At 47.1% G+C, this 26174-nt stretch overlaps 2 protein-coding genes across 2 annotated transcripts in view; one reads left to right on the top strand and one right to left on the bottom strand.

The window, feature by feature from the left end:
• The window catches only part of LOC134206598 (protein gone early), a 280343-nt gene that overhangs the window by 211042 nt on the left and 43127 nt on the right, over positions 1-26174 (top strand). The gene's annotated exons all lie outside the window — the stretch shown is intronic.
• On the bottom strand, positions 7532-9471 carry LOC134206602 (uncharacterized transmembrane protein DDB_G0289901-like). The gene is made up of 3 exons (XM_062682335.1): positions 9235-9471; positions 8219-9000; positions 7532-8150 (listed from the first exon to the last, which is right to left on the bottom strand). Exons 1-3 carry the CDS (start codon positions 9247-9249, stop codon positions 7820-7822), a joined length of 1128 nt encoding a protein of 375 aa, XP_062538319.1. The 5' UTR covers positions 9250-9471; the 3' UTR covers positions 7532-7819.

Below are 26174 nucleotides of genomic sequence, written 5' to 3'. Positions count from 1 at the left end.
AATACTAAATCTAAAACTCAAAATTCGTCAAGCATATTATCCGTGATTTTACTGAACTAACAAAGTGGCATACAGAACCAATAAAAGAAGCTCAATGTGCACATTTTAAGAGTATCCAACAAATCCGCATGGGTGAGATATACTCAATAGAGGTGACACAGTTTCAACATTTGACTATGGATTATGCTTAAGAGTTTTAAAAGGAAAATGTGATAACTTGAGAATAACTCTTCCGGATTTTAACGACTTTAATGTCAAAATAAATTCTATTTAGTTAGAAAATATGAAGCCAACAAAACTTTCCCAAAAAAGTTGACAACTTTTATCCAGAAAAGTTCGTAAGACTTTCCTATGGAAATTGTCAAAATTTACCAAAGAAAACATTTCCCGGAAGTTTGAAATTCTAACCCGAGAAGCTTAGAACACATACTCCAGTAGTTGCATCGGGAGTTGGAAAAACTTTCCCCGGAATACGAGAACACTTTCCCTGGAAGTTGTAAAAACATCTCCCGGAAATTGGGAAAGTTCTCTCAGACGTGGAAAAACTTCCCCCGAAAGTTGGGAAAACGCACCTCTTAGATTGTGGAAGCTTGCCCAAAAAGTTGGGAATTCTTCTCCCGAAATTTGGGAAACTTCCCCCGGAAATTAGGAAAACTAGCTTCAGAAGTTGAATATGTCAATTCCCAAGAAAAAATAATGCACTTTCCGAGGGGAACTTTGGCCGTTTATTGGGAAATTAGGCAATTCCCGAGAGGGTTTTTGCAACTCCCGAGGGGGAATTTGGCGATTCCTGAGGGAGAATTCGGAAATTGCCGAGTGGGAAATCGAAAATCCCGAGGAGAGATTTGGTAATTGAAAGACTTGGCATGTCTCAAGAAGGAATTTGGCATTTCCCGTGGTAGAATTTTGATATTCCGAAGGGGGATTTTGGTTATTCCCGATGGAAATATTGGGAATAATCTAGAGAGAGTTTGACAATTTCCGAGGGAGAGTTTAGTGATTCCGGGAGGGGGGAGGGCGATTTGGCCAACTCCCGAGTGAGAATTTAGCGATTCCGAAGAGAAGTTTGTCAATTCCCAAAGGGGAACTTGATAATTCCCTAGATGCAATTTTGAAATTCACTAGGGGGAATTTAGCAATTTCCATTTTTTTTGCAATTTTGGAAAAAACATCTTTTCGAAAGTAATGAAAATTTCAAACGAAAGCTGAGGAAACTTCCCTTGAGAAATTGGGAAAACGTTCCATCGGAAGATGGCAAATCATCCCTTCGGAAAATGGGAAAACTTCCCCTGGAAGTTGGGAAAACTTCCCCCGAAAGTTGGGGAAACTTCCCCCGGATGTTGGGAAAACTTCCCCCGGAAGTTGGGAAAGCTTCCCCGGAAGTTGGGAAAAATTCCCCAGAAAGTTGGGAAAATTTCCCTCGGAAGTTAGAAACTTCCCCCGGAAGTTGTAAAATCTTCCCCCGGAATGTTAGGAAAACTTCCACCGGAAGTTGGGAAAAATTCCCCCGAAGTTGGGAAAAGTTCCCCCCGGAAGTTGAAAAAATCTCTTCTGGAAGTTGGGAAAACTTCCCCCGGAAGTTGGGAAAACTTCCCCCGGAAGTTGGGAAAACTTCCCCCGGAAGTTGGGAAAACTTCCCCAGGAAGTTGGGAAAACTTCCCCAGGAAGTTGGGAAAACTTCCCCAGGAAGTTGGGAAAACTTCCCCAGGAAGTTGGGAAAACTTCCCCAGGAAGTTGGGAAAACTTCCCCAGGAAGTTGGGAAAACTTCCCCAGGAAGTTGGGAAAACTTCCCCAGGAAGTTGGGAAAACTTCCCCGGAAGTTGGGAAAACTTCCCCGGAAGTTGGGAAAACTTCCCCGGAAGTTGGGAAAACTTCCCCGGAAGTTGGGAAAACTTCCCCGGAAGTTGGGAAAACTTCCCCAGGAAGTTGGGAAAACTTCCCCCGGAAGTTGGGAAAACTTCCCCCGGAAGTTGGGAAAACTTCCCCCGGAAGTTGGGAAAACTTCCCCCGGAAGTTGGGAAAACTTCCCCCGGAAGTTGGGAAAACTTCCCCCGGAAGTTGGGAAAACTTCCCCCGGAAGTTGGGAAAACTTCCCCCGGAAGTTGGGAAAGCATCACCCGGAAGTTTGGAAAGCTTCACCCGGAAGTTGGGAAAATTTCCCCGGAAGTTGGGAAAACCTCCCCCGGAAGTTGGGAAAACTTCCCCTTGAAGTTGGGAAAGCTTTCTCAGGAAGTTGGGAAAACTTCCCCCGGAAGTTGGGAAAACTTCCACCGGAAGTTGGGAAAACTTCCCCCGGAAGTTGGGAAAACTTCCACCGGAAGTTGGGAGAACTTCCCCCGGAAGTTGGGAAAACTTCCCCCGGAAGTTGGGAAAAATTTCCCCGGAATTTGGGAGAACTTCCCGCGGAAGTTGGGAAAATCTCTCCGGAAGTTGTGAAAACCTCCCTCGGAAGTTGAAAAAACTACCCCGGAAGCTGGAAAAACTTCCCCCGGAAGTTGGAAAAACTTCCCCCGGAAGTTGGGAAAACTTCCCCCGAAAGTTGGGAAAACTTCCCCCGGAAGTTGGGAAAACTTCCCCAGGAAGTTGGGAAAGCTTCACCCGGAAGTTGGGAAAACTTCTCCCGGAATTTGGGGAAACTTTTCCCGGAAGTTGGGGAAACTTTTCCCGGAAGTTGGGACAACTTCCCTGAAGTTGGGACAACTTCCCTGAAGTTGGGACAACTTCCCTGAAGTTGGGACAACTTCCCTGAAGTTGGGACAACTTCCCTGAAGTTGGGACAACTTCCCTGAAGTTGGGACAACTTCCCTGAAGTTGGGACAACTTCCCTGAAGTTGGGACAACTTCCCGCGGAAGTTGGGAAAATTTCCCCGGAAGTTGGAAAAACTTCCCTCGGAAGTTGGAAAAACTTTCCCCTGAAGTTGGAAAAACTTCCCTTGGAAGTTGAGAAAACTTCCCCGGAAGTTAAGAAAACTTCTCCAAGAAAATGGGAAAACTTCCTCCGGATGTTGGGAAAACTTCTCCCGGAGGTCGGAAATACTTCCCCTGGAAGTTAGGAAAACTTCCCCAGGAAGTTGGGAAAAACTTTCCCAGGAAGTTAGGGAAAAACTTCCCCAGGAAGTTAGGAAAACTTCCCCCGGAAGTTAGGAAAACTTCCCCAGGAAGTTGGGAAAACTTTCCCAGGAAGTTGTAAAAATTCCCAGGAACTTGGGAAACTTCCCCAGGAACTTGGGAAATTTTCACGGAAGTTGAGAAAACTTCCCCAGGAAGTTGGTAAAAACTTTCCCAGGAAGTTGTAAAAATTCCCAGGAAGTTAGGAAAATTTCCCCTGGAAGTTGGGAAAACTTCCCCAGGAAGTTAGGAAAATTTCCCCAGGAAGCTGGAAAAACTTCCCCAGGAAGCTGGAAAAACTTCCCCAGGAAGCTGGAAAAGCTTCCCCAGGAAGTTGGAAAAACTTCCCCAGGAAGTTGGAAAAACTTCCCCAGGAAGTTGAAAAAACTTCCGTCAGGAAGTTGAAAAAATTTCCGTCAGGAAGTTGGAAAAACTTCCTCCAGGAAGTTGGAAAAACTTCCTCCAGGAAGTTGGAAAAACTTCCTCCAGAAAGTTGGAAAAACTTCCTCCAGGAAGTTGGAAAAACTTCCTCCAGGAAGTTGGAAAAACTTGGGAAAACTTCCCCAGAAGTTGGGAAAACTTCCCCAGGAAGTTGGGAAAACTTCCCCAGGAAGTTAGAGAAGCTTTCCCCAGAAGTTGGAAAAACTTCTCCAGGAAGTTGGAAAAACATCCCCTGGAAGTTGGAAAATCTTCCCCCGGAAGTTTGGAAAACTTCCCAGGAAGTTGGAAAACTTCCCCAGGAAGTTGGAAAACTTCCCAAGAAGTTGGAAAAACTTCCCAGGAAGTTGGAAAACTTCCCCGGAAGTTGGGAAAACTTCCCCGGAAGTTGGAAAACCTCCCCGGAAGTTGGAAAACTTCCCCAGAAGCTGGGAAAACTTCCCAAGGAAGTTGGGAAACTTCCCAGGAAGTTGGGAAAACTTCCCAGGAAGTTGGGAAAACTTCCCAGGAAGTTGGGAATACTTCCTCCGGATGTTGAGAAAACTTCCCTGAAGCTGGGAAAACTTCCCCAGGAAGTTGGGAAAACTTCCCCAGGAAGTTGGGAAAACTTCCCCAGGAAGTTGGGAAAACTTCCCCAGGAAGTTGGGAAAACCTCCACCATGAAGTTAGGAAAACTTCCTCCGGATGTTGGGAAAACTTCCTCCGGATGTTGGGAAAACTTCCCCCAGAAGCTGGGAAAACTTCCCCAGGAACTTGGGAAACTTCCCCAGGAAGTTGGGAAATTTTCACCGGAAGTTGAGAAAACTTCCCCAGGAAGTTGGGAAAACTTCCCCAGGAAGTTGGGAAAACTTCCCCCGGAAGTTGGGAAAACTTCCCCCGGAAGTTGGGAAAACTTCCCCCGGAAGTTGGGAAAACTTCCCCCGGAAGTTGGGAAAACTTCCCCTGGAAATTGGAAAAACCTCCCCCGGAAGTTGGAAAAACTTCCCTCGGAGGTTGGAAAAACTTCTTTCGGAAGTTGAGAAAACTTCCCACGGAAGTTGCGAAAACCTCCCCCGGAAGTTAAGAAAACTTCCCCCGGAAATTGGAAAAACTTCCCCAGAAGTTGAAAAAACTTCCCCCCGGAGGTTGGAAAAACTTCCTCCGTAAGTTGAAAAAACTTCCCCCGAAGGTTGGAAAAACCTCCTCCAGGAAGTTGGAAAAACCAGAAAAGTTGGGAAAACTTCCCCAGGAAGTTGGAAAAACTTCCCCCAGAAGTTGGAAAAACTTCCCTCGGAAGTTGAGAAAACTTCCCCAGAAGTTGAGAAAACTTTCCCCGAAAGTTGGAAAAACTTTCCCCGGAAGTTGGAAAAACTTCTCTTGGAAGTTGAGAAAACTTCCCCAGGAAGTTGGAAAAACTTCCCCAGGAAGTTGGAAAAACCTCTCCCGGAAGTTGGAAAAACTTCCTCCGGAATTTAAGAAAACTTCTTCCGGAAGTTGGGAAAACTTCCCCCGGAAGTTGGAAAAACCTCCCCCGGAAGTTGGGAAAACTTCCCCCGGAAGTTGGGAAAACTTCCCAAGGAACTTGGGAAACTTCCCCAGGAAGTTGGGAAAACTTCCCCAGGAAGTTGGGAAAACTTCCCCAGGAAGTTGGGAATACTTCCTCCGGATGTTGAGAAAACTTCCCCCGGAAGCTGGGAAAACTTCCCCAGGAAGTTGAGAAAAACTTCCCAGGAAGTTGGGAAAACTTCCCAGGAAGTTGGGAAAACTTTCCCAGGAAGTAGGGAAAACTTCCCCAGGAAGTTGGGAAAAACTTCCCCAGGAAGTTGGGAAAACTTCCCAGGAAGTTGAGAAAACTTCCCAGGAAGTTGAGAAAACTTCCCCAGGAACTTGGGAAACTTCCCCAGGAAGTTGGGAAATTTTCACCGGAAGTTGCGAAAACTTCCCCAGGAAGTTGGGAAAACTTCCCCCGGAAGTTGGGAAAACTTCCCCAGGAAGTTAGGAAAATTTCCCCTGGAAGCTGGAAAAGCTTCCCCAGGAAATTGGAAAAACTTCCCCAGGAAGCTGGAAAAACTTCCCCAGGAAGTTGGAAAAACTTCTCCAGGAAGTTGGAAAAACTTCCCCAGGAAGTTGGAAAAACTTCCCCAGGAAGTTGGAAAAACTTCCCCAGGAAGTTGGAAAAACTTCCCCAGGAAGTTGGAAAAACTTCCCCAGGAAGTTGGAAAAACTTCCCCAGGAAGTTGGAAAAACCTCCCCCGGAAGTTGGAAAAACCTCCCCCGGAAGTTGGGAAAACCTCCCCCAGAAGCTGGGAAAACTTCCCCCGGAAGTTGGGAAAAGTTTCCCCGGAAGTTAGAAAAACCTCTCCCGGAAATTGGGAATACTTCCCCAAGAAGTTGGAAAAACCTCCCCAGGAAATTGGAAAACCTTCCCCGGAAAGAAAAACCTTCCCCGGAAGCTGGGATAACTTCCCCCGGAAGTTGGGAAAACTTCCCCAAAAGTTGGGAAAACTTTCCCCAGAAGTTGGGAAAACTTCTCCAGGAAGTTGGGAAAATTTTCCCCTGAAGTTGGGAAAACTTCCCCAGGAAAAAAAGGAAAATCTCCCCAGTAAGTTGGGAAAACTTTTTTTCGGTTGTTGGAAAAACTTCTCTCGGATGTTGGGAAAATTCTCGTAGAATTGGGTAAACATTTCCAGCAGAGAAATATTTTTCTCCGGAACATGGGTGGGTCAATTTTCCGCCGAAAATTGAGAAAACTTTTCGCCAACGGGTGGAAAAACTTCCCGCCTGAACTTGGGAAAACTTCCCGCCGGAAATTGGGAAGTTGTGAGTCGTTCAAACTTTTCGACGGTAGTTGGGAACACTTTCACCACAAATTTGGAGTACTTCTCGCTCGAAGGTGGGAATACTTTCCGCCGAAAATTGGAAAAAAAAATCCAACGGAACTCTTAACCGAAATTGGAAAAAACATCCTTGGAGCTTTGAAAATTTTCCTCCGGAAGAGGAATACTTTCCGCCGGGACAATCTTGACGCTCGAAGTTAGGTAAACTGTTAGCCGAATGTTAGAAAAATTTTCCACCGGAACTTCCGACTGGAAATGAAAAAAAAAACTCTTTACTAGGGGGAAAGACGGCTTTGGCAGGTTTTGTTCTATTATTGGCAGGGGTGTTTTTATGACTGACTAGGCTAAAATTTGGCCTGAACATTCTTTGCATATCAAAGAATATTGTGGCCAAATTTCATAATATTTGGTCGACAAAAACCCCCCTGCCAATAATAGAACAAAACCTGCCAAAGCCGTCTTCCCCCTACATGTTGGGAAAACTACCTCTTTTTTAAATTTTCGCCGGAAGTGGAGCAACTTTTCCTTATAAAATTGGGAAACATTCTCGCCGGAAGTTGAGGAAACGCCTCTTGCCGAAATTGAGAAAACATTCCCTTCAAGTTAGGAAAACCTCCCTCGGAGGTTTGTGGCGATTGAACTAAAAGTATAAAAAGTGTGATCTTCAGAAACGGATCAGCTCCATAACATACATTACGTAGCAAAAATAAAGCAAAAAGTAATACGCTTCTGGAATTGCTTCAAAGTTTTTGTTTTATTTCTCACTGTGAGAGGAATTATGAACGCAGTTTTGAAATTTGAAGATATTTAGATATTTAGAACTATGATGACCGAACAAAAACTTCATAGTCAAATTGGTTCGGAATCCGTTGAATAAAATTTCAAAAACAGTGACATCACAGACAAACAAACGTAATGTTATTCGACCAATCGTCACGACAGCAATTATAATATCTCTTGTTAGCTCGACTTGAATAAATTTCAGCGTACCATGAGTTGTCGTCAACTAATAAATATTTTGATTAGTCTATGAATCATTATATTCAATATATACGTATGGTCAAATATTATCTAATGCTATGACTGTTTGTCTGCTACCACAACAGGTTTTTTTTTCGATGGATCTGATGATGAAATAAATATGAACACACAAAAAACGATAAGTAAATTCATTTTTTTATTTCTTTTTTATTTTTCGTTTGTAAACATTAATCTCACAGATCTAAGTATTGTACAAAGTTGGCTTCGTTCTCGCTTTTTCGTGCTTCGCCATTTTGCCTATCATACATCTACTATGGCAGTCGTATTTGGAACATGATTCTCGTTCAATCCCTCACTCGTTCCCACATTCTCTCGTTTAGTTGATTCCTAAAGAAAAGTAAATCTATTCTATTCCTCTCTAAGAGTCATTTTGTGTCATTCTTCCACGATTTTCCTATGATTTGGCCACGTGCGCTTAGAATTGTTGATAGGAATTTCCGCCAAAGCTGTCATCATTTGATTGCCCTCCAAAGGAAGAGGAAGATGAAAAAGCGCCAGAAGAGCTACCATCGATGGAGTTTGACGAACCGCTAGACGCGTCGGCACTAGCTCCCGAAAGGAAAGTTGGACTGCTTTCGAAGGTGGTTCCACCGTTTCTGATATCGAAGGAGGTGGAAGAGCCGGAGAAACCTGCAGCACCAGCATCAGCAGAGCCACCCGATTGGAAGCCACCGGCTCCGTCGAATGAGGCACCAGCACCAGCACCAGCATTGGCACTAGCACCAGCAGAAGCAGCGGCGCCAGCGCTAAATAATGAAAGAAAAATCGAAGTCAGTTTTGAACTTTTTGGGTAAACGAGAAAATTGGATCATACTTTTGGTTCTTGCCCTGGTATTTGATGAAGTAAACTTCGGGTTTGGCGCTGGCGTAGGTATCAACGGCAGCATCGGCGCCCGAGTTGCTTTCGGCTTCGGGTTTGTTGACCAAAACGTAGACAATGGTCTTCTCCTGGGTACGAGTACGGGCGGCGGCACGAGCGGCAGCTCCGGCGGACACAGATGGGGCCTTGATGAACAGCACCTTGTAGTGGGTCTGAGGTTGGATTTCAACGCGTGCTTCGGCTTCAGCTTCTGCCTCGGCTTCCGGGGCAACGTGGTAGTAGAAGTGCTTCTTCACTATTTCAGGCTTGGTGATGTAACGAACATTGGCTCCGGCGGAAGCCTTAGCGGAGGCTCCAGCTGCAGCATTGCCTCCACTGAATCCACCGAACGATCCAGCGTTGGAACTGGAACCACCTCCACTGAATCCTCCGAACGAGCCTGCACTGGAACTGGAACTGGAACTGGCACTGGAACGTCCAGCTGCTAGTCCAGCTTGGAATCCAGCATCGTATTCAGCACCACCACCACCACCACCGCCGCCGGAAGCAAAAGCATTACCACCAGAAACGGCTCCCGAGAATCCAGATTGACCATCGGAAAAACCATCCGCAATAATCTGATCGAAACTGGTTGGCGAGTAATCAACCGATACCGAACCTTGGCCAACATCATAGCTGGACAGACCGGAAGCTCTGGCGGCGGCGGCAGCTTCCGCGGCTTGACGTAGCTTCAAGCCTATGTCGGCGGATGCGACCGCCAGACAGGCGGAGAATATCTGTGAACAAATAACTCTCCATTAGTTTCTGCCGACGTCCGTTAGATGAACTCCATGAACAGGATCTCCAAGTGAAAAGAAGCCATCCCGACCGATCAACCAGTTCGACGAACTTCACACAAATTTTACACAATTCAGTCCATTTCAATGTTTAGCACTCAATCACTTGATCACTATTAGCTTCTTTTCACTTGAATCTGCTTATCATTTTCCAATCGGGTTCCGGAACCTTACCACTAAAGCGCGCATTGTCTGCTGAAACGGGGAGCCAACTCTTGCTACTAGAACGAAGAACCGAACTTGAATGAAGATGAGATAATATGATCGGTTTTTATATACCGCCCGTGAAATCCGACAAAAAATAACCGGTCCAAGAGCCTTGCGTCGTTTATTTTCTGAAGCCGCCAGAAGACAGTTCTCTCGCAACCGTTAAATATTTCGATATAGGGATGTGGTTTTTCGGGGCTGTGCTTCTGTGTTCTGTGCATCGCCCCGCCGTGTCGCTTCTTTTATCGGAGCATATCCCCAGAGCAGAAGGAAGACGCGATCCGTGCGCCCGCGCGGCGGTGCGAATAATCTCAGATCTATGTCGATTGTGGTTCATTATTAGTTTGTTAGATAGCGTGCGTCGCTACGCCTACCGCTGCTGGCTCCCGTAAGCCGGTTCGGCACACAGTGGAATAGTGGCTTTATTTGCGTATAAAAAATGTGGAAAATGTCATTGTGGGAAGTATTTGATCAGAAATTGACTGCGAACAAATGGTCGATTAGCAGTGTCTTAAAGACGTGGAATTGTTCCTACATCAAATTAATTCCTGGTATTCGGTTTTGATTGATTATTCAAGTGTAGGCAACGGGAATGTCTAGTTAGAAAACTTTGACAAACAATGATAGATACCTAAGTTGATTTTAATGACTAGTCTTTAATGTCTTATTTAAGACAAACGACGCTAGTAAACAATTAGTGAAAAAGTTATTTTATACAAAATTTTAATAAATTATCTCGAATTGCTTTTATTTACATTCTCCCACTATCCACTATTTTTTAAAATATATTGTCCTTTTGAATTTGTATCCCTATTCGTTATCTGTTAGTTGCACAAAAACTGATTATTAACAAACCCATGGTTTTATTATTTTTCACATTTGTTAAACGAATACTTGAAAAAAAAGTTCTACTGGTCTCATGAGAAGCGTCTGGAAGCATTTTCTCATTTTCCTCTTTCTTTTTCCATTTTATCCATATTCTATTCCGTCCGTCGTGCCATTTCAATGTATTTACATTTTTTATGCCATGCAAGATTTATTATGGTGTCGTGCAACATTGATCCATACAATGTGTTTCTACCTCGTAGGTACATAATTTTGTTTCAGTGGAATGTTCCTGCAAGACTAAGAGAATTTGATCTCTTTTCTTCACTTTTCCAAAACCTAAACATTTATGGGGTTTTTCTTAAGATTTCGGATGGAGTCCGAATCCACAACGAAGTGCGTATAGAGACCACATCGAATTCTGGTTGTAATCCAGAACGGATTCCGGATGGACACCAGCGGAATCCGGAAAGATTCCGGGTGTAACCCCTTCCGGATTCCAAATGAAATTCCCACCGGAATCCGAATAGATTCCGGATGGAATGCCGAACGAATATCCGGATTACGGATTCCGGATGGAATCCCGAACATATTCCGGATGGAATCCCGAACATATTCCGGATGGAATCCCGAACATATTCCGGATGGAATCCCGAAAGGATTCCGGATGGAATCCCGAACGGATTCCGGATGGAATCCCGAACGGATTCCGGATGGAATCCCGAACGGATTCCGGATGGAATCCCGAACGGATTCCGGATGGAATCCCAAACGGATTCCGGATGGAATCCCAAACGGATTCCGGATGGAATCCCGAACGGATTCCGGATTCCGGATGGAATCTAGAACGGATTCCGGATGGAATCCCGAACGAATCCCGGATGGAATCCCTACCGGATTCCGGATGGAATCTCTACCGGATTCCGGATGGAATCCCTACCGGATTCCGGATGGAATCCCTACCGGATTCCGGATGGAATCCCTACCGGATTCCGGATGGAATCCCTACCGGATTCCGGATGGAATCTCTACCGGATTCCGGATGGAATCCCTACCGGATTCCGGATGGAATCCCTACCGGATTCCGGATGGAATCCCTACCGGATTCCGGATGGAATCCCTACCGGATTCCGGATGGAATCCCTACCGGATTCCGGATGGAATCCCTACCGGATTCCGGACGGAATCCCTACCGGATTCCGGATGGAATCCCTACCGGATTTCGAATGGAATTCCGAACGGATTCCGGATGGAATCCCTACCGGATTCAGGATGGAATCCCTACCGGATTCCGGATGGAACCCTACCGGATTCCGGATGGAATCCCTACCGGATTCCGGATGGAATCCCTACCGGATTCCGGATGGAATCCCTACCGGATTCCGGATGGAATCCCTACCGGATTCCGGATGGAATCCCTACCGGATTCCGGATGGAATCCCTACCGGATTCCGGATGGAATCCCTACCGGATTCCGGATGGAATCCCTACCGGATTCCGGATGGAACCCTACCAGATTCCGGATTCCGGATAGAATCCCTACCGGATTCCGGATGGAATTCCTTCGGGATTCGGGATGGAATTCCTTCCGGATTCGGGATGAAATCCCTACTGGATTCTGAATGGAATCTCTACCGGATTCCGAATGGAATCTTTACCGGATCTCGAATGGAATCTTTACCGGATTCCGGATGGAATCCCCACCGGATTCCGGATGGAATCCCCACCGGATTCCGGATGGAATCCCCACCGGATTCCGGATGGAATCCCCACCGGATTCCGGATGGAATCCCCACCGGATTCCGGATGGAATCCCCACCGGATTCCGGATGGAATCCCCACCGGATTGCGGATGGAATCCCCACCCGACTCCGGATGGAATCCCCACCGGATTCCGGATGGAATCCCCACCGGATTCCGGATGGAATCCCCACCGGATTCCGGATGGAATCCCCACCGGATTCCGGATGGAATCCATACCGGATTCCGGATGGAATCCCTACCGGATTCCGGATGGAATCCCTGTCGGATTTAGAATGGAATCCCTACCGGATTCCGAATGGAATCCCTACCGGATTCCGAATGGAATCCCTACCGGATTCCGAATGGAATCCCTACCGGATTCCGAATATAATTCCCACCGGATTCCGAATGGAATCCCTACCGGATTCCGGATGGAATCCCTACCGGATTCCGGATGGAATCCCTACCGGATTCCGGATGGAATCCCTACCGGATTCCGGATGGAATCCTTACCGCATTCCGGATGGAATCCCTACCGGATTCCGGATGGAATCCCTACCGGAGTCCTGATGGAATCCCTACCGGATTCCGGATGGAACTCTACCGGATTCCGGATGGAATCCCTACCGGATTCCGGATGGAATCCCTACCGGATTCCGGATGGGATCCTTCACGGATTCCGGATGGAAACCCCACCGGATTACGGATGGATGGATTCCGGATTCCGGATGGAATCCCTTCCGGATTCCAGATGCAATCCCCACCGGATTCCGGATGGAATCCCCACCGGATTCCCGATGGAACCTCCACCGGATTCCGGATGGAATCTACACCGGATTCCGGATGGAATCCCCACCGGATTCCGGATGGCATCCCCACCGGATTCCGGATGGAATCCCCACCGGATTCCGGATGGAATCCTACCGGATTCCGGATGGAATCCTACCGGATTCCGGATGGAATCTGGATTCCGGAAGGTCCTACCGGATTCCGGAATGGAATCCTACCGGATTCCGGATGGAATCCCTACCGGATTCCGGAAGGAATCCTACCGGATTCGGAATCCGATTCCGGAAGGAATCCTACCGGATTCCGGAGGAATCCCTACCGGATTCCGGATGGAACTCTACCGGATTCCGGATGGAATCCCTACCGATTCCGGATGGAATCCCTACCGGATTCCGGATGGAATCCTACCGGATTCCGGATGGAATCCCTACCGGATTCCGGATGGAACTCTACCGGATTCCGGATGGAATTTCTACCGGATTCCGGAAGGAATCCCTACCGGATTCCGGATGGAATCCCTACCGGATTCCGGATGGAATCCTACCGATTCCGGATGGAACTCTACCGGATTCCGGATGGAATCCCTACCGGATTCCGGATGGAATCCCTACCGGATTCCGGATGGAATCCATACCGGATTTCAAATGAAATGCCTACCGGATTCCGGATGGAATGCCTACCGGATTCCGGATGCAATCCCTACCGGATTCGGGATGGAATTCCTTCGGGATTCGGGATGGAATTCCTTCCGGATTCGGGATGAAATCCCTACTGGATTCTGAATGGAATCCTACCGGATTCCGGATGGAATCCCTACCGGATTCCGGATGGAATCCCTACCGGATTCCGGATGGAACTCTACCGGATTCCGGATGGAATCCTACCGGATTCCGGATGGAATCCCTACCGGATTCCGGATGGAATCCCTACCGGATTCCGGATGGAATCCTACCGGATTCCGGATGGAACTCTACCGGATTCCGGATGGAATCCCTACCGGATTCCGGATGGAATCCTACCGGATTCCGGATGGAACTCTACCGGATTCCGGATGGAATCCCTACCGGATTCCGGATAGAATCCCTACCGGATTCCGGATGGAATCCCTACCGGATTCCGGATGGAATCCCTACCGGATTCCGGATAGAATCCCTACCGGATTCCGGATGGAATCCCTACCGGATTCCGGATGGAATCCCTACCGGATTCCGGATGGAATCCCTACCGGATTCCGGATGGAATCCCTACCGGATTCCGGATGGAATCCCTACCGGATTCCGGATGGAATCCCTACCGGATTCCGGATGGAATCCCTACCGGATTCCGGATGGAATCCCTACCGGATTCCGGATGGAATCCCTACCGGATTCCAACCTCTACCGGATTCGGATGGAATCTCTACCGGATTCCGGATGGAATCCCTACCGGATTCCGGATGGAATCCTTACCGGATTCCGGATGGAATCCTACCGGATTCCGGATGGAATCCCTACCGGATTCCGGATGGAATCCCTACCGGATTCCGGATGGAATCCCTACCGGATTCCGGATGGAATCCCTACCGGATTCCGGATGGAATCCCTACCGGATTCCGGATGGAATCCCTACCGGATTCCGGATGGAATCCTTACCGGATTCCGGATGGAATCCCTACCGGATTCCGGATGGAATCCCTACCGGATTCCGGATGGAATCCCTACCGGATTCCGGATGGAATCCCTACCGGATTCCGGATGGAATCCCTACCGGATTCCGGATGGAATCCCTACCGGATTCCGGATGGAATCCTGACCGGATTCCGGATGGAATCCTGACCGGATTCCGGATGGAATCCCTACCGGATTCCGGATGGAATCCCTACCGGATTCCGGATGGAATCCCTACCGGATTCCGGATGGAATCCCTACCGGATTCCGGATGGAATCCCCACCGGATTCCGGATGGAATCCCCACCGGATTCCGGATGGAATCCCTACCGGATTCCGGATGGAATCCCTACCGGATTCCGGATGGAATCCCTACCGGATTCCGGATGGCATCCTACCGGATTCCGGATGGAATCCCCACCGGATTCCGGATGGAATCCCCACCGGATTCCGGATGGAATCCCCACCGGATTCCGGATGGAATCCCCACCGGATTCCGGATGGAATCCTTACCGGATTCCGGATGAAATCCCTACCGGATTCCCGAACGAATTCCGGATGGAATCCCGAGTTTTATATTGTTTTATTTTGTTTAAGTTCAAGTTTTATTTTGCATTCATTTGCTTCTCGTGATGCTTTTATGTCTACAATAGAATAGTCAGAATTTAATCCGAACCTACCGTTAGCTTTTATAACAGCATAAAAATTCGCATAAAGAAGCAAACCCGCTTGAAGCCCCAAGCCAATCAAACATCTTCTGTACGATATAGGAAAAAAAATATTGTCAGTAGGTATTTTCCATCGTGGAAGACGCGATTATGAGCGGGATAACTTATGATGCTCTTCAAAATCGTGAAGAGATTTTCTGTTGATGAATGATAATGGCTCTTGTCTGCTTCATTGCTGCTTTTCAGGTTCAAAATGTCACACCTATTGAGTCATTCTGTCTGCCGTCACGTCGATCGGACAAGTGCGCAGCCTAAAACTTCAAAGTCTCATCAAATTTTAGAATGCGAGCATTTTCTAGTATCGGTTTTGAATAATTTATTTATCAAATTGAAAGCGTTTGAGGGCCAGAAACCGGTTTATAAAGTCCCCCACCCTTAACCAAATTGAACAGCAAAGCTTGGCGACAAATAATTCGGTGCAAAATTTTGAATTTTGGAGCAAAACCAAACGGATTTCATTAGGGGAAAAAAACCTCGCTAAAACCCGATTCCCAAAAAGAACCGGATTAGCCATCGCATGGGCACAGATCAGCAGCACTCACGAGATGGGTGTTTTCAGATTGTCTGCCTTATCCCCGGAGAACGATCGCCTGTCTTGCGCATTTGCATATTTTCTCAAACTTCTAAAATATGCTAATTTAGGCATTTGACAATTTTGTTGGACGTTGTGGCGGCGCGGCGCGGTAGATCAACACCAAGTGTTCGTGTCATTGATGCGTTTTGTTGTGTGAAACATATTGGAGCTCTAAATTCTTGGAGGAAGATTCACAGAAAAATGTGGCTGAGGATGGCGGTTCTTTATTGAGATCATGTTGACCAATAATTTATAATGCTGGTTAGATTTTTGCCATATTTCATACTTCACTAATGAGATTCACATTGCTCGGTGATCGTTCTTCTGACCTTTCAAAATTTCGAACACAAGAACTTTTTCCGAGAAAGAATGAATTAAAATAGCTGTGTTGAATTGTTGGTTGCTGGTGACCACTTTTCAAATGCTGATTTTTTAAAGATTTTTCGTCGGTTGTTGAACGAGAAACTGCGGGTGTATTTTCTTATTGCAGAGCAGAAGAAAACATGAATTGTGGAACGCCAATGCTATTTTAACACAAATCGTTGTTGTTGTGTTGATTGTTGTTAAAGCTGTCAACCGTAGGTAGTGGTTTGTCGGTCCATCAATAAGTTACAACATTTCAAATGAATGAAGCAAACAATAATCGCTGAACTTTTCAAGAAAAGGTTTTTTCCCTATTGTTTGCGCATGAAATTGATTTCGAGTATTTGTTGTTCTAGAGCCACCACGCGATCCACATTTAATGAGCAGCATTGAACGCACTCTGCCGTGTAATTAAGTTGAGTTAGTGTGTAAGATAGTCACAAATACAATTGCTCATCAACCGATCGACAGTCCACTTCGGACCTGCTCGAATCAGCTACCACTGTAGCATAGAAACGTAGATACGGCAGAGTTTTAGTTGTAAATAAACCGCGATCGCGTACACTCGAATAAAGCGAGAGTTTTAGTTTCGTTTGAAATAAAGGGTGTTTGTTTACGTAGCCCGCGAGTGTTTCACTGCATAGATTCCGCTGATCAGTGTCCGTTTCGGTTATGTACGCAACACCTATAAAAATAAACATTTGACACACAATAGAAAGAGCATTAAAACATATGAAAATTTCCATTTAATGAGAAACAAAACTGAGGATTTTTCATAGATGAACCCTTGTTTAAAAGCGTTTATTATTGTTTTCCTTCTAGTTTTCATGGAAATTTTCCAATTTTTAATTGCTCATTGTTCATTTTTTTGTGTAATATTAATTTTGCAGAAAATTTTGCCGTTGTTTATCGCTAATATGGATAATGAATGGAATTTTTGTATTTTTTAACAATGTAAACTTGTATTTCTTTATAGAACTTTTTTTTTCGACATTTACTACCTGACCGCCAATTTCATGGAAAACTAAATTTTCAAAATAATGGTTCTCAGCAGGTTCTTGCATCGGAAATTGGTTCTGTTTTCTGCAATCGGTCAGACAATTCCTACAGTTTTTGGGGCATTGGTCATCATTTAGAAAATTGAGGAGCCTTCCAAGTCTCTTGAAAGAAGGATTCCGAGCCTCTTGAAAGGAGTTTCCAAGCCTCTTGAAAGAAGGCTTCCGAGCCTCTTGAAAGGAGGCTTCCGAGCCTCTTGAAAGGAGGCTTCCGAGCCTCTTGAAAGGAGGCTTCCGAGCCTCTTGAAAGGAGGCTTCCGAGCCTCTTGAAAGGAGGCTTCCGGGCCTCTTGAATGGAGGCTTCCGAGCCTCTTAGAAGGAGGCTTCCGAGCCTCTTGAAAGGAGGTTTCCGGGCCTCTTGAAAGGAGGCTTTCGGGCCTCTTGAAAGGAGGCTTCCGGGCCTCTTGAAAGGATGCTTCCGGGCCTCTTGAAAGGAGGCTTACGGGCCTCTTGAAAGGAGGCTTACAGGCCTCTTGAAAGGAGGCTTCCGGGCCTCTTGAAAGGAGGCTTCCGGGCCTCTTGAAAGGAGACTTCCGGGCCTCTTGGAAGGAGGCTTCCGTACCTCTAGTACGGCTAGGGGCCTCTTGAAAGGAGCCTTCCGGGACTCTTCAAACAAGGCTTCCGGGCCTCTTTAAACGAGGCTTCCGGGCCTCTTGAAAGGAGGCTTCCGGGCCTCTTGAAAGAAGGCTTCCGGAACCTCTTGAAAGGAGGCTTCCGGGCCTCTTGAAAGGAGGCTTCCGAGCCTCTTGAAAGGAGGCTTCCGAGCCTCTTGAAAGGAGGCTTCCGAGCCTCTTGAAAGGAGGCTTCCGAGCCTCTTGAAAGGAGGCTTCCGAGCCTCTTGAGAGGAGGCTTCCGACCCTTTTGAAAGGAGGCTTCCGAGCCTCTTGAAAGGAGGCTTCCGAACCTCTTGAAAGGAGGCTTCCGAGCCTCTTGAAAGGAGGCTTCCGAGCCTCTTGAAAGGAGGCTTCCGAGCCTCTTGAAAGGAGGCTTCCGAGCCTCTTGAAAGGAGACTTCCTAACCTCTTAAAAGGAGCTTCCGAGCTTCTTAAAAGCAGGCCTCCGATCCTCTTGAACGGAGGCTTCCGAGCCTCTTGAAAGGAGGCTTCCGAGCCTCTTGAAAGGAGGCTTCCGAGCCTCTTGAAAGGAGGCTTCAGAGCCTCTTGAAAAGAGGCTTCAGAGCCTCTTGAAAGGAGGCTTCCGAGCCTCTTGAAAGGAGGCTTCCGAACCTCTTGAAAGGAGGCTTCCAAACCTCTTGAAAGGAGGCTTCCGAGCCTCTTGAAAGGAGGCTTCCGAGCCTCTTGAAAGGAGGCTTCCGAGCCTTTTGAAAGGAGGCTTCCGAGCCTCTTGAAAGGAGGCTTCCGAGCCTCTTGAAAGGAGGCTTCCGAGCCTCTTGAAAGGAGGCCTCCGAGCCTCTTGGAAGGAGGCCTCCGAGCCTCTTGAAAGGAGGCCTTCGAGCCTCTTTAAAGGAGGCTTCCGGGCCTCTTGAAAGGAGGCTTCCGGGCTTCTTGAAAGGAGGCTTCCGAGCCTCTTGAAAGGAGGCTTCCGAGGCCTCTTGAAAGGAGGCTTCCGAGCCTCTTGAAAGGAAGCTTCCGGGCCTCTTGAAAAGAGGCTTCCGGGCCTCTTGAAAGGAGGCTTCCGGGCCTCTTGAAAGGAGGCTACCGGGCCTTTTGAAAGGAGGCTTCTGGGCCTCTTGACAGGAAGCTTCCGAGCCTCTTGAGTGGAAGTTTCCGGGCCTCTCGAAAGGAGGCTTCCGAGCCTCTTGAAATGAGGCTTCCGAGTCTCTTGAAAGAAGGCTTCCGAGCCTCTTGAAAGGAGGCTTCCGGGCCTCTTGAAAAGAGGCTTCCGGGCCTCTTGAAAGGAGGCTTCCGGGCCTCTTGAAAGGAGGCTTCCAGGCCTCTTGAAAGGAGGCTTCCGGGCCTCTTGAAAGGAGGCTTCCGGGCCTCTTGAAAGGAGGCTTCCGGGCCTCTTGAAACAAGGCTTTCGGGCCTCTTGAAAGGAGGCTTCCGGGCCTCTTGAAAGGAGGCTTCCGGGCCTCTTGAAAGGAGGCTTGCGGGCCTCTTGAAAGGGGGGGTCGGGCCTCTTGAAAGGAGGCTTCCGGGCCTCTTGAAAGGAGGCTTCCGGGCCTCTTGAAAGGAGGCTTCCGGGCCTCTTGAAAGGAGGCTTCCGGGCCTCTTGAAAGGAGGCTTCCGGGCCTCTTGAAAGGAGGCTTCCGGGCCTCTTGAAAGGAGGCTTCCTGGCCTCTTGAAAGGAGGCTTCCGGGCCTCTTGAAAGGAGGCTTCCGGGCCTCTTGAAAGGAGGCTTCCGGGCCTCTTGAAAGGAGGCTTCCGGGCCTCTTGAAAGGAGGCTTCCGGGCCTCTTGAAAGGAGGCTTCCGGGCCTCTTGAAAGGAAGCTTCCGGGCCTCTTGAAAGGAGGCTTCCGGGCATCTTGAAACGATGCTTCCGGGCCTCTTGAAAGGAGGCTTCCGGGCCTCTCGGGCTTCTCGAGTAGATGCTTCCGAGCGTCTTGAAAGGAGGCTTTCGAGAAGCGTAGAAGGATGCTTCCAATCCTCATGCAACGAAGCAACTGAGCTTTTAAAAATAGCCTTCATGCCTCCAAGATGTAGGGTTCCGAACCCTAAGATCATGGATTTTACTTCAGAGCATATTCTTAACATATTATTCAACATTTTGTTTCGATCAGGTGGATTGCAAAATGTTTAAATTTGTTCATTTGGGTGGGTCAGTATTCAATTATCTTTGATTTACTCATCTCCATGCATATTATTTACAAGACAATGTTTTGAAATAAAAAAATAAACCTTTATCGAAATTTTTCTAATAGGGGAAATGCACCGGTTTTGGCCAACTTAGTGCCTAATTTGGCCAACCATGAAAAATACATATTTTTCCAAAATAATCAATCAGTTTAAAGCAGCGTTGAATCGTGAGGGATATATCTCTTGTTGGAACTAATAAAACCCTCGCGATTTGCTTTATTTTTGCAGTTATTTGCAAAATTGGCCAAATTAGGAACATGGCCAAAACCGGTACAGTTCCCCTAGTTGACTGGGGTGGTTGGGAAATCCTTACATTTTGGGCTCAGCCACAGTTACCCTTAAAGTCGATGTCTGTGAACTAGCGGCGTACCTTTTCCTTAATAAGATCGCCATATTTTCCATCTCTAGATCGCACTGATCTTCGAGTTCTTGGACTAGCTTGCCTGCTTCTGTTATCTCATTCGAACCTCTTCACTGGATGGTAATTTGTGGGCATAAGGCCTATATTCCTTTACGCGTGAATTTTCTGTGTCGTATATTTTTTCAGTACAAAGATCATCTCGGTCTTTTGTATTCACCTGATTCCATTGACGTCTCCGCCTATACAACCCTGAAGCGCATCAGTGGGTTCGTCGTCTGACACAATCTTTCGAGTGACCGGCGTCTACCGAGCAAGCGAACGAGACGGAGCAATCTGTCATCCGACAGCACCAGTCAATTATTAATTGAAAGAGTTTTGAATAAGGATTCTAATATGTTTGTTGTGTAAATCGTCCACCTATTTATCATAATAATAACATCTTTCCTTCAGAAAAAGGTCAAATTTATTGAAACAATTCATTATACGCATGAGTTATTTAATCTGCGATTGCGATCGTATTTCTATTCAGAATAGCTTCAAATGGGCGTAGTTGATTCTGACCTTGATTTTCTGAACTGTTTGAACTATTTTGGTAAACTTATGTGCCCTACAAAAAAAATCCGATATATCAGATAGTAACGTCAGTTACACGAAATATGTTAATTTGAAAGAGTATAAGTCGTTCCAAATTTCAAGGTCAAACACAGTTAGGACTATTTGAAGAAAAAAGTTCCTAGATTTGATCTCTTCTTTGCTATCATTTTGCTGGATTCCGCCTTGTTGTAGCAGAACTACATCATTTTGGAAGATTATCCGGACGTTTTTCCACAGACATCAGCCAACATTCAAAAATACCATTATCCTCCCTGGTGGCCTTGATCTTGCCTTATGCAGAATGATGTACTGGCGAAGATCAAGCTTTCGGAATAGGAGACTTCGTACAATAATAATATCCGTATCATCGCATTCCCACAAAAAAACACACACAAAATCAGAACCAGCTCTCATGATCGACCTTTGGCAACCAGGGAACCAACCAACGCAATCGCCCGATGAGAGCGACGTGAAGATGAACACCACCCGTCGGACACATCACCGAAGCAAGCGGACAAAAACGATCAGCGTTTGTCGCTACCACTTACTTGGTCCAGATGTTGCTCTGGTGGTGATGGTGATCCGTGGGAGATTTAATAATCGCGTGCCATCATAGGATTGGACTCATGATTTTCTACCTGTTCGAAAAAATATTATAAGCCGTTAATTCCGACTGTCATTATCGGTGTCGTTGTCCGTAAATCAATGCGGCTGTTTTTTTTCGTTGTCTTCGACGCACCTTTGCTCTGCTCGTCGTCATTCATCATCCATTTGGTGATGCCGCGGCGTGATCTCGACCGCAACCTGTGACATCGTTGCCCTCTATCTTTCAATCAGCCGTGGCGGCGGCGACGCGGTTTTCGGCTAGGCGATGATTTGTGACCGACACAAATTTGTCAATACATAGCGCGCTTTTGGCGCAATAATCGCCACCACAATGGAATTCATTCAGGGCGGAACCGGAGAATAAGAGCGCATTGATGAACTGGCACTATAGGAACCGAACAAAATCGAACACAGCTTTTGCATTGTTTTGTTTGTGTGATTGATGTGTTCTCGGAGGTCCTGCACAAATGTTCCATTTCCTTATTCCGTGAGAATGTTCGAGAAATATATTGTGAACTATTATGAGTTCTATTGTCGTATAGAGAAGCGTGAATTCTTAGAGTTCGAACAATCAGCATTGATCAACACCCACAAATAATTCTATAGATTTTTTTTTGTTTTCAAATGAGCAATATTGATTTTACATTGAGTTCTATACCGGTGAATCCCCAATATGTTCCATTCATTCAAAAGTACTTGCAAATAATTAAGAATCTAAGGTCAAAATCAGGCACCCCCTTAGGAACAAGATTTTTACAATTGTTACTATCTGGTTATGGATCAGTAAACATGAGAAAAATCTTGTGGGCCGCGTGTTCAATTCAATGTTTTTGTAGTCACTTCACTGTTTAATTGATTTTTTTTTGTACACAATCCACTGGATTAGGTGATGCAAACACAAGTCTTGTTCGACGAGTCAGCCGGAACCTACACTAGCAGTTCCCCAACTTGCTGGAGTTCTATGTCTACATAAATCTGTCAAGTTGCTTCAAGCTTCTTTTTTGTCATCATTTCGTTGTTGAATGAGCATCGACTCACTGACCCGAAGCATGTTAAAGTGGTTCAACAAACGCAATATTTAGCTTGATAGAGAAGAGATTGTAATCTTCTGCGAGCTATTATACTGAACAATAATTCAATGTAAGAATCAATTTGTTTTCGAGGAATTTTGCAAGAAACAGATTCCAAAATTGAAACGAACATGCATTTTTTTTTATCGATATTTCTCAGAGGAAGCAGCTTCACCTGCATGTTTTAGGCCATGGAATCTTCCAAAGGGTTAATCATCTGTTTGACAATAAGTAATCCTCGCTCACCATAGTTTAAATACGCTATTTATTGATTTAAAGTATCGAGGGCCAGCACTTATTTCAGTCATAGTGATTGCTTTTCCGGCATACTTCAAGTTTCCTCGGCATATACTTCAAAACCATTTTTTCTCTCGTTCTCCTAATCTCTCGGAACGGAACCGAAAATAAACGTATCATTTTTCCTTTGTTCAACTGTCAAAATCACCGAAAATTTGTAAAATTATTCACCGAACAGTTCTGCTGTTGAGATTTCGGTGAAATTTCACAGAAAACTGCGATTTATTTTAAGTGTGTAGGCTTTCAAGCCCCTTGAAGAGAGACTTTCGAGCATCTCGAAAGAAAGCTTCTGGGCCTCTTGAAAGGAGACTTCCGGGCTTCTTGAAAGGAGGCTTCCAGGCCTCTTGAAAGGAGGCTTCCAGGCCTCTTGAAAGGAGGCTTCCAGGCCTCTTGAAAGGAGGCTTCAAGGCCTCTTGAAAGGAGGCTTCCAGACATCTTTCAAATAGGTGTTTGTTCCTAATAAATTGCATTGAAGATACTGGCAATACATCGAGTCACATTAAAGCCACTTCCCAGTTTCAGAAAAACACAATGTTTCATTTCCGTTTAAGTGGCGTCGCAATATTCTACCCATCTGACTTCTTGGATGGTTTAAAATTCGATGTGTTTCATATCAGAAACAAAACAGATAAGTTGCAGAATTATTAACACTTTCATTGCTGTTACGACAATGTTTCTGATATGTTGCAAAACACTTTGAGCTCAGCTGAGCAGTATTTTATTTTTGACAGTCCCCTGCATGTTCCGTAGAAGGTACAATGAAGTTAAAAATGACTTTGTTGTTCATGTAGTGCATTTGTAGCAGAATCTCCAAATAGAATTGATGGTGTGATGGTTATTGTAGAAGGTTGCAAGTCTCAAGGTTCATGGTTCGATTCCCAGTTGGTTTTTTGTTTTATTTTCATTGAAGCCGCAAGATGTTGCAAATAAGCTCCACCTCTTGCGCTTTTTGTGTCACAAAGGAGTTCCAAATACGACGCTTTGTGCATAAGTCAGACCTTTAGAAAGTCACACCACAGTTGTTGTTACTCACTGAGAAACAAGAGGTGTTGCTTGGGCAGGCCTCTTGAAAGGAGGCTTCCAGGCCTCTTGAAAGGAGGCTTCCAGGCCTCTTGAAAGGAGGCTTCCAGGCCTCTTGAAAGGAGGCTTCCAGGCCTCTTGAAAGGAGGCTTCCAGGCCTCTTGAAAGGAGGCTTCCAGGCCTCTTGAAAGGAGGCTTCCAGGCCTCTTGAAAGGAGGCTCCAGGCCTCTTGAAAGGAGGCTTCCAGGCCTCTTGAAAGGAGGCTTCCAGGCCTCTTGAAAGGAGGCTTCCAGGCCTCTTGAAAGGAGGCTTCCAGGCCTCTTGAAAGGAGGCTTCCAGGCCTCTTGAAAGGAGGCTTCCAGGCCTCTTGAAAGGAGGCTTCCAGGCCTCTTGAAAGGAGGCTTCCAGGCCTCTTGAAAGGAGGCTTCCAGGCCTCTTGAAAGGAGGCTTCCAGGCCTCTTGAAAGGAGGCTTCCAGGCCTCTTGAAAGGAGGCTTCCAGGCCTCTTGAAAGGAGGCTTCCAGGCCTCTTGAAAGGAGGCTTCCAGGCCTCTTGAAAGGAGGCTTCCAGGCCTCTTGAAAGGAGGCTTCCAGGCCTCTTGAAAGGAGGCTTCCAGGCCTCTTGAAAGGAGGCTTCCAGGCCTCTTGAAAGGAGGCTTCCAGGCCTCTTGAAAGGAGGCTTCCAGGCCTCTTGAAAGGAGGCTTCCAGGCCTCTTGAAAGGAGGCTTCCAGGCCTCTTGAAAGGAGGCTTCCAGGCCTCTTGACAGGAGGCTTCCAGGCCTCTTGAAAGGAGGCTTCCAGGCCTCTTGAAAGGAGGCTTCCAGGCCTCTTGAAAGGAGGCTTCCAGGCCTCTTGAAAGGAGGCTTCCAGGCCTCTTGAAAGGAGGCTTCCAGGCCTCTTGAAAGGAGGCTTCCAGGCCTCTTGAAAGGAGGCTTCCAGGCCTCTTGAAAGGAGGCTTCCAGGCCTCTTGAAAGGAGGCTTCCAGGCCTCTTGAAAGGAGGCTTTCAGGCCTCTTGAAAGGAGGCTTTCAGGCCTCTTGAAAGGAGGCTTTCAGGCCTCTTGAAAGGAGGCTTTCAGGCCTCTTGAAAGGAGGCTTTCAGGCCTCTTGAAAGGAGGCTTTCAGGCCTCTTGAAAGGAAGCTTTCAGGCCTCTTGAAAGGAGGCTTCCAAGCCTCTTGAAATGAGGCTTCCAGGCCTCTTGAAAGGAGGCTTCCAGGCCTCTTGACAGGAGGCTTCCAGGCCTCTTGAAAGGAGGCTTCCAGGCCTCTTGAAAGGAGGCTTCCAGGCCTCTTGAAAGGAGGCTTCCAGGCCTCTTGAAAGGAGGCTTTCAGGCCTCTTGAAAGGAGGCTTTCAGGCCTCTTGAAAGGAGGCTTCCAGGCCTCTTGAAAGGAGGCTTCCAGGCCTCTTGAAAGGAGGCTTCCAGGCCTCTTGAAAGGAGGCTTCCAGGCCTCATGAAAGGAGGCTTCCAGGCCTCTTGAAAGGAGGCTTCCAGGCCTCTTGAAAGGAGGCTTCCAGGCCTCTGGAAAGGAGGCTTCCAGGCCTCTTGAAAGGAGGCTTCCAGGCCTCTTGAAAGGAGGCTTCCAGGCCTCTTGAAAGGAGGCTTCCAGGCCTCTTGAAAGGAGGCTTCCAGGCCTCTTGAAAGGAGGCTTCCAGGCCTCTTGAAAGGAGGCTTCCAGGCCTCTTGAAAGGAGGCTTCCAGGCCTCTTGAAAGGAGACTTCCAGGCCTCGTGAAAGGAGGCTTCCAGGCCTCTTGAAAGGAGGCTTCCAGGCCTCTTGAAAGGAGGCTTCCAGGACTCTTAAAAGGAGGCTTCCAGGACTCTTAAAAGGAGGCTTCCGGCCCTCTTGAAAGGAGGCTTCCGGCCCTCTTGAAAGGAGGCTTCCGGCCCTCTTGAAAGGAGACTTCCAGGCCTCGTGAAAGGAGGCTTCCAGGCCTCTTGAAAGGAGGCTTCCGGGCCTTTTGAAAGGAGGCTTCCGGGCCACTTGAAAGGAGGCTTCCGGACCTCTTGAAAGAAGGCTTCCGGGTCTCTTGAAAAGGGCTTCCAGGCCTCCTTTTGAAAGCGGCTTCCGGCCCTCTTGAAAGAAGGCTTCCGTCCTTTTGAAAGGAGGCTTCCGGGCCACTTGAAAGGAGGCATCCAGGCCTCTTGAAAGGAGGCATCCATGCCTCTTGAAAGAAGGCTTCTGGGTCTCTTGTAAGGAGGCTTCCGAGCCTCTTGAAAGGAGGCTTCCGAGCCTCTTGAAAGGAGGCTTCCGAGCCTCTTGAAAGGAGGCTTCCCGGCCTCTTGAAAGGAGGCTTCCAGGCCTCTTGAAAGGAGGCTTCCAGGCCTCTTGAAAGGAGGCTTCCAGGCCTCTTGAAAGGAGGCTTCCAGGCCTCTTGAAAGGAGGCTTCCAGGCCTCTTGAAAGGAGGCTTCCAGGCCTCTTGAAAGGAGACTTCCGGGCCTCTTGAAAGAAGGCTTCCGGGCCTCTTGAAAGGAGGCTTCCGGGCC

Source organism: Armigeres subalbatus, chromosome 1 (genome assembly GCF_024139115.2).
Source record: "Armigeres subalbatus isolate Guangzhou_Male chromosome 1, GZ_Asu_2, whole genome shotgun sequence".
Taxonomy (NCBI): domain Eukaryota; kingdom Metazoa; phylum Arthropoda; class Insecta; order Diptera; family Culicidae; genus Armigeres; species Armigeres subalbatus.
Note: the sequence above shows the minus strand (reverse complement) of the source record. Positions and strands in the feature narration are given on the sequence as shown.

What these genes read in the sequence shown, in the direction of transcription:
- LOC134206602 (XM_062682335.1), bottom strand. An exon ending in TACCAGGGCAAGAACCAAAA is followed by an intron (nt 8,151 to 8,218) that starts GTATGATCCAAT and finishes TTCATTATTTAG; the next exon opens with CGCTGGCGCCGCTGCTTCTG.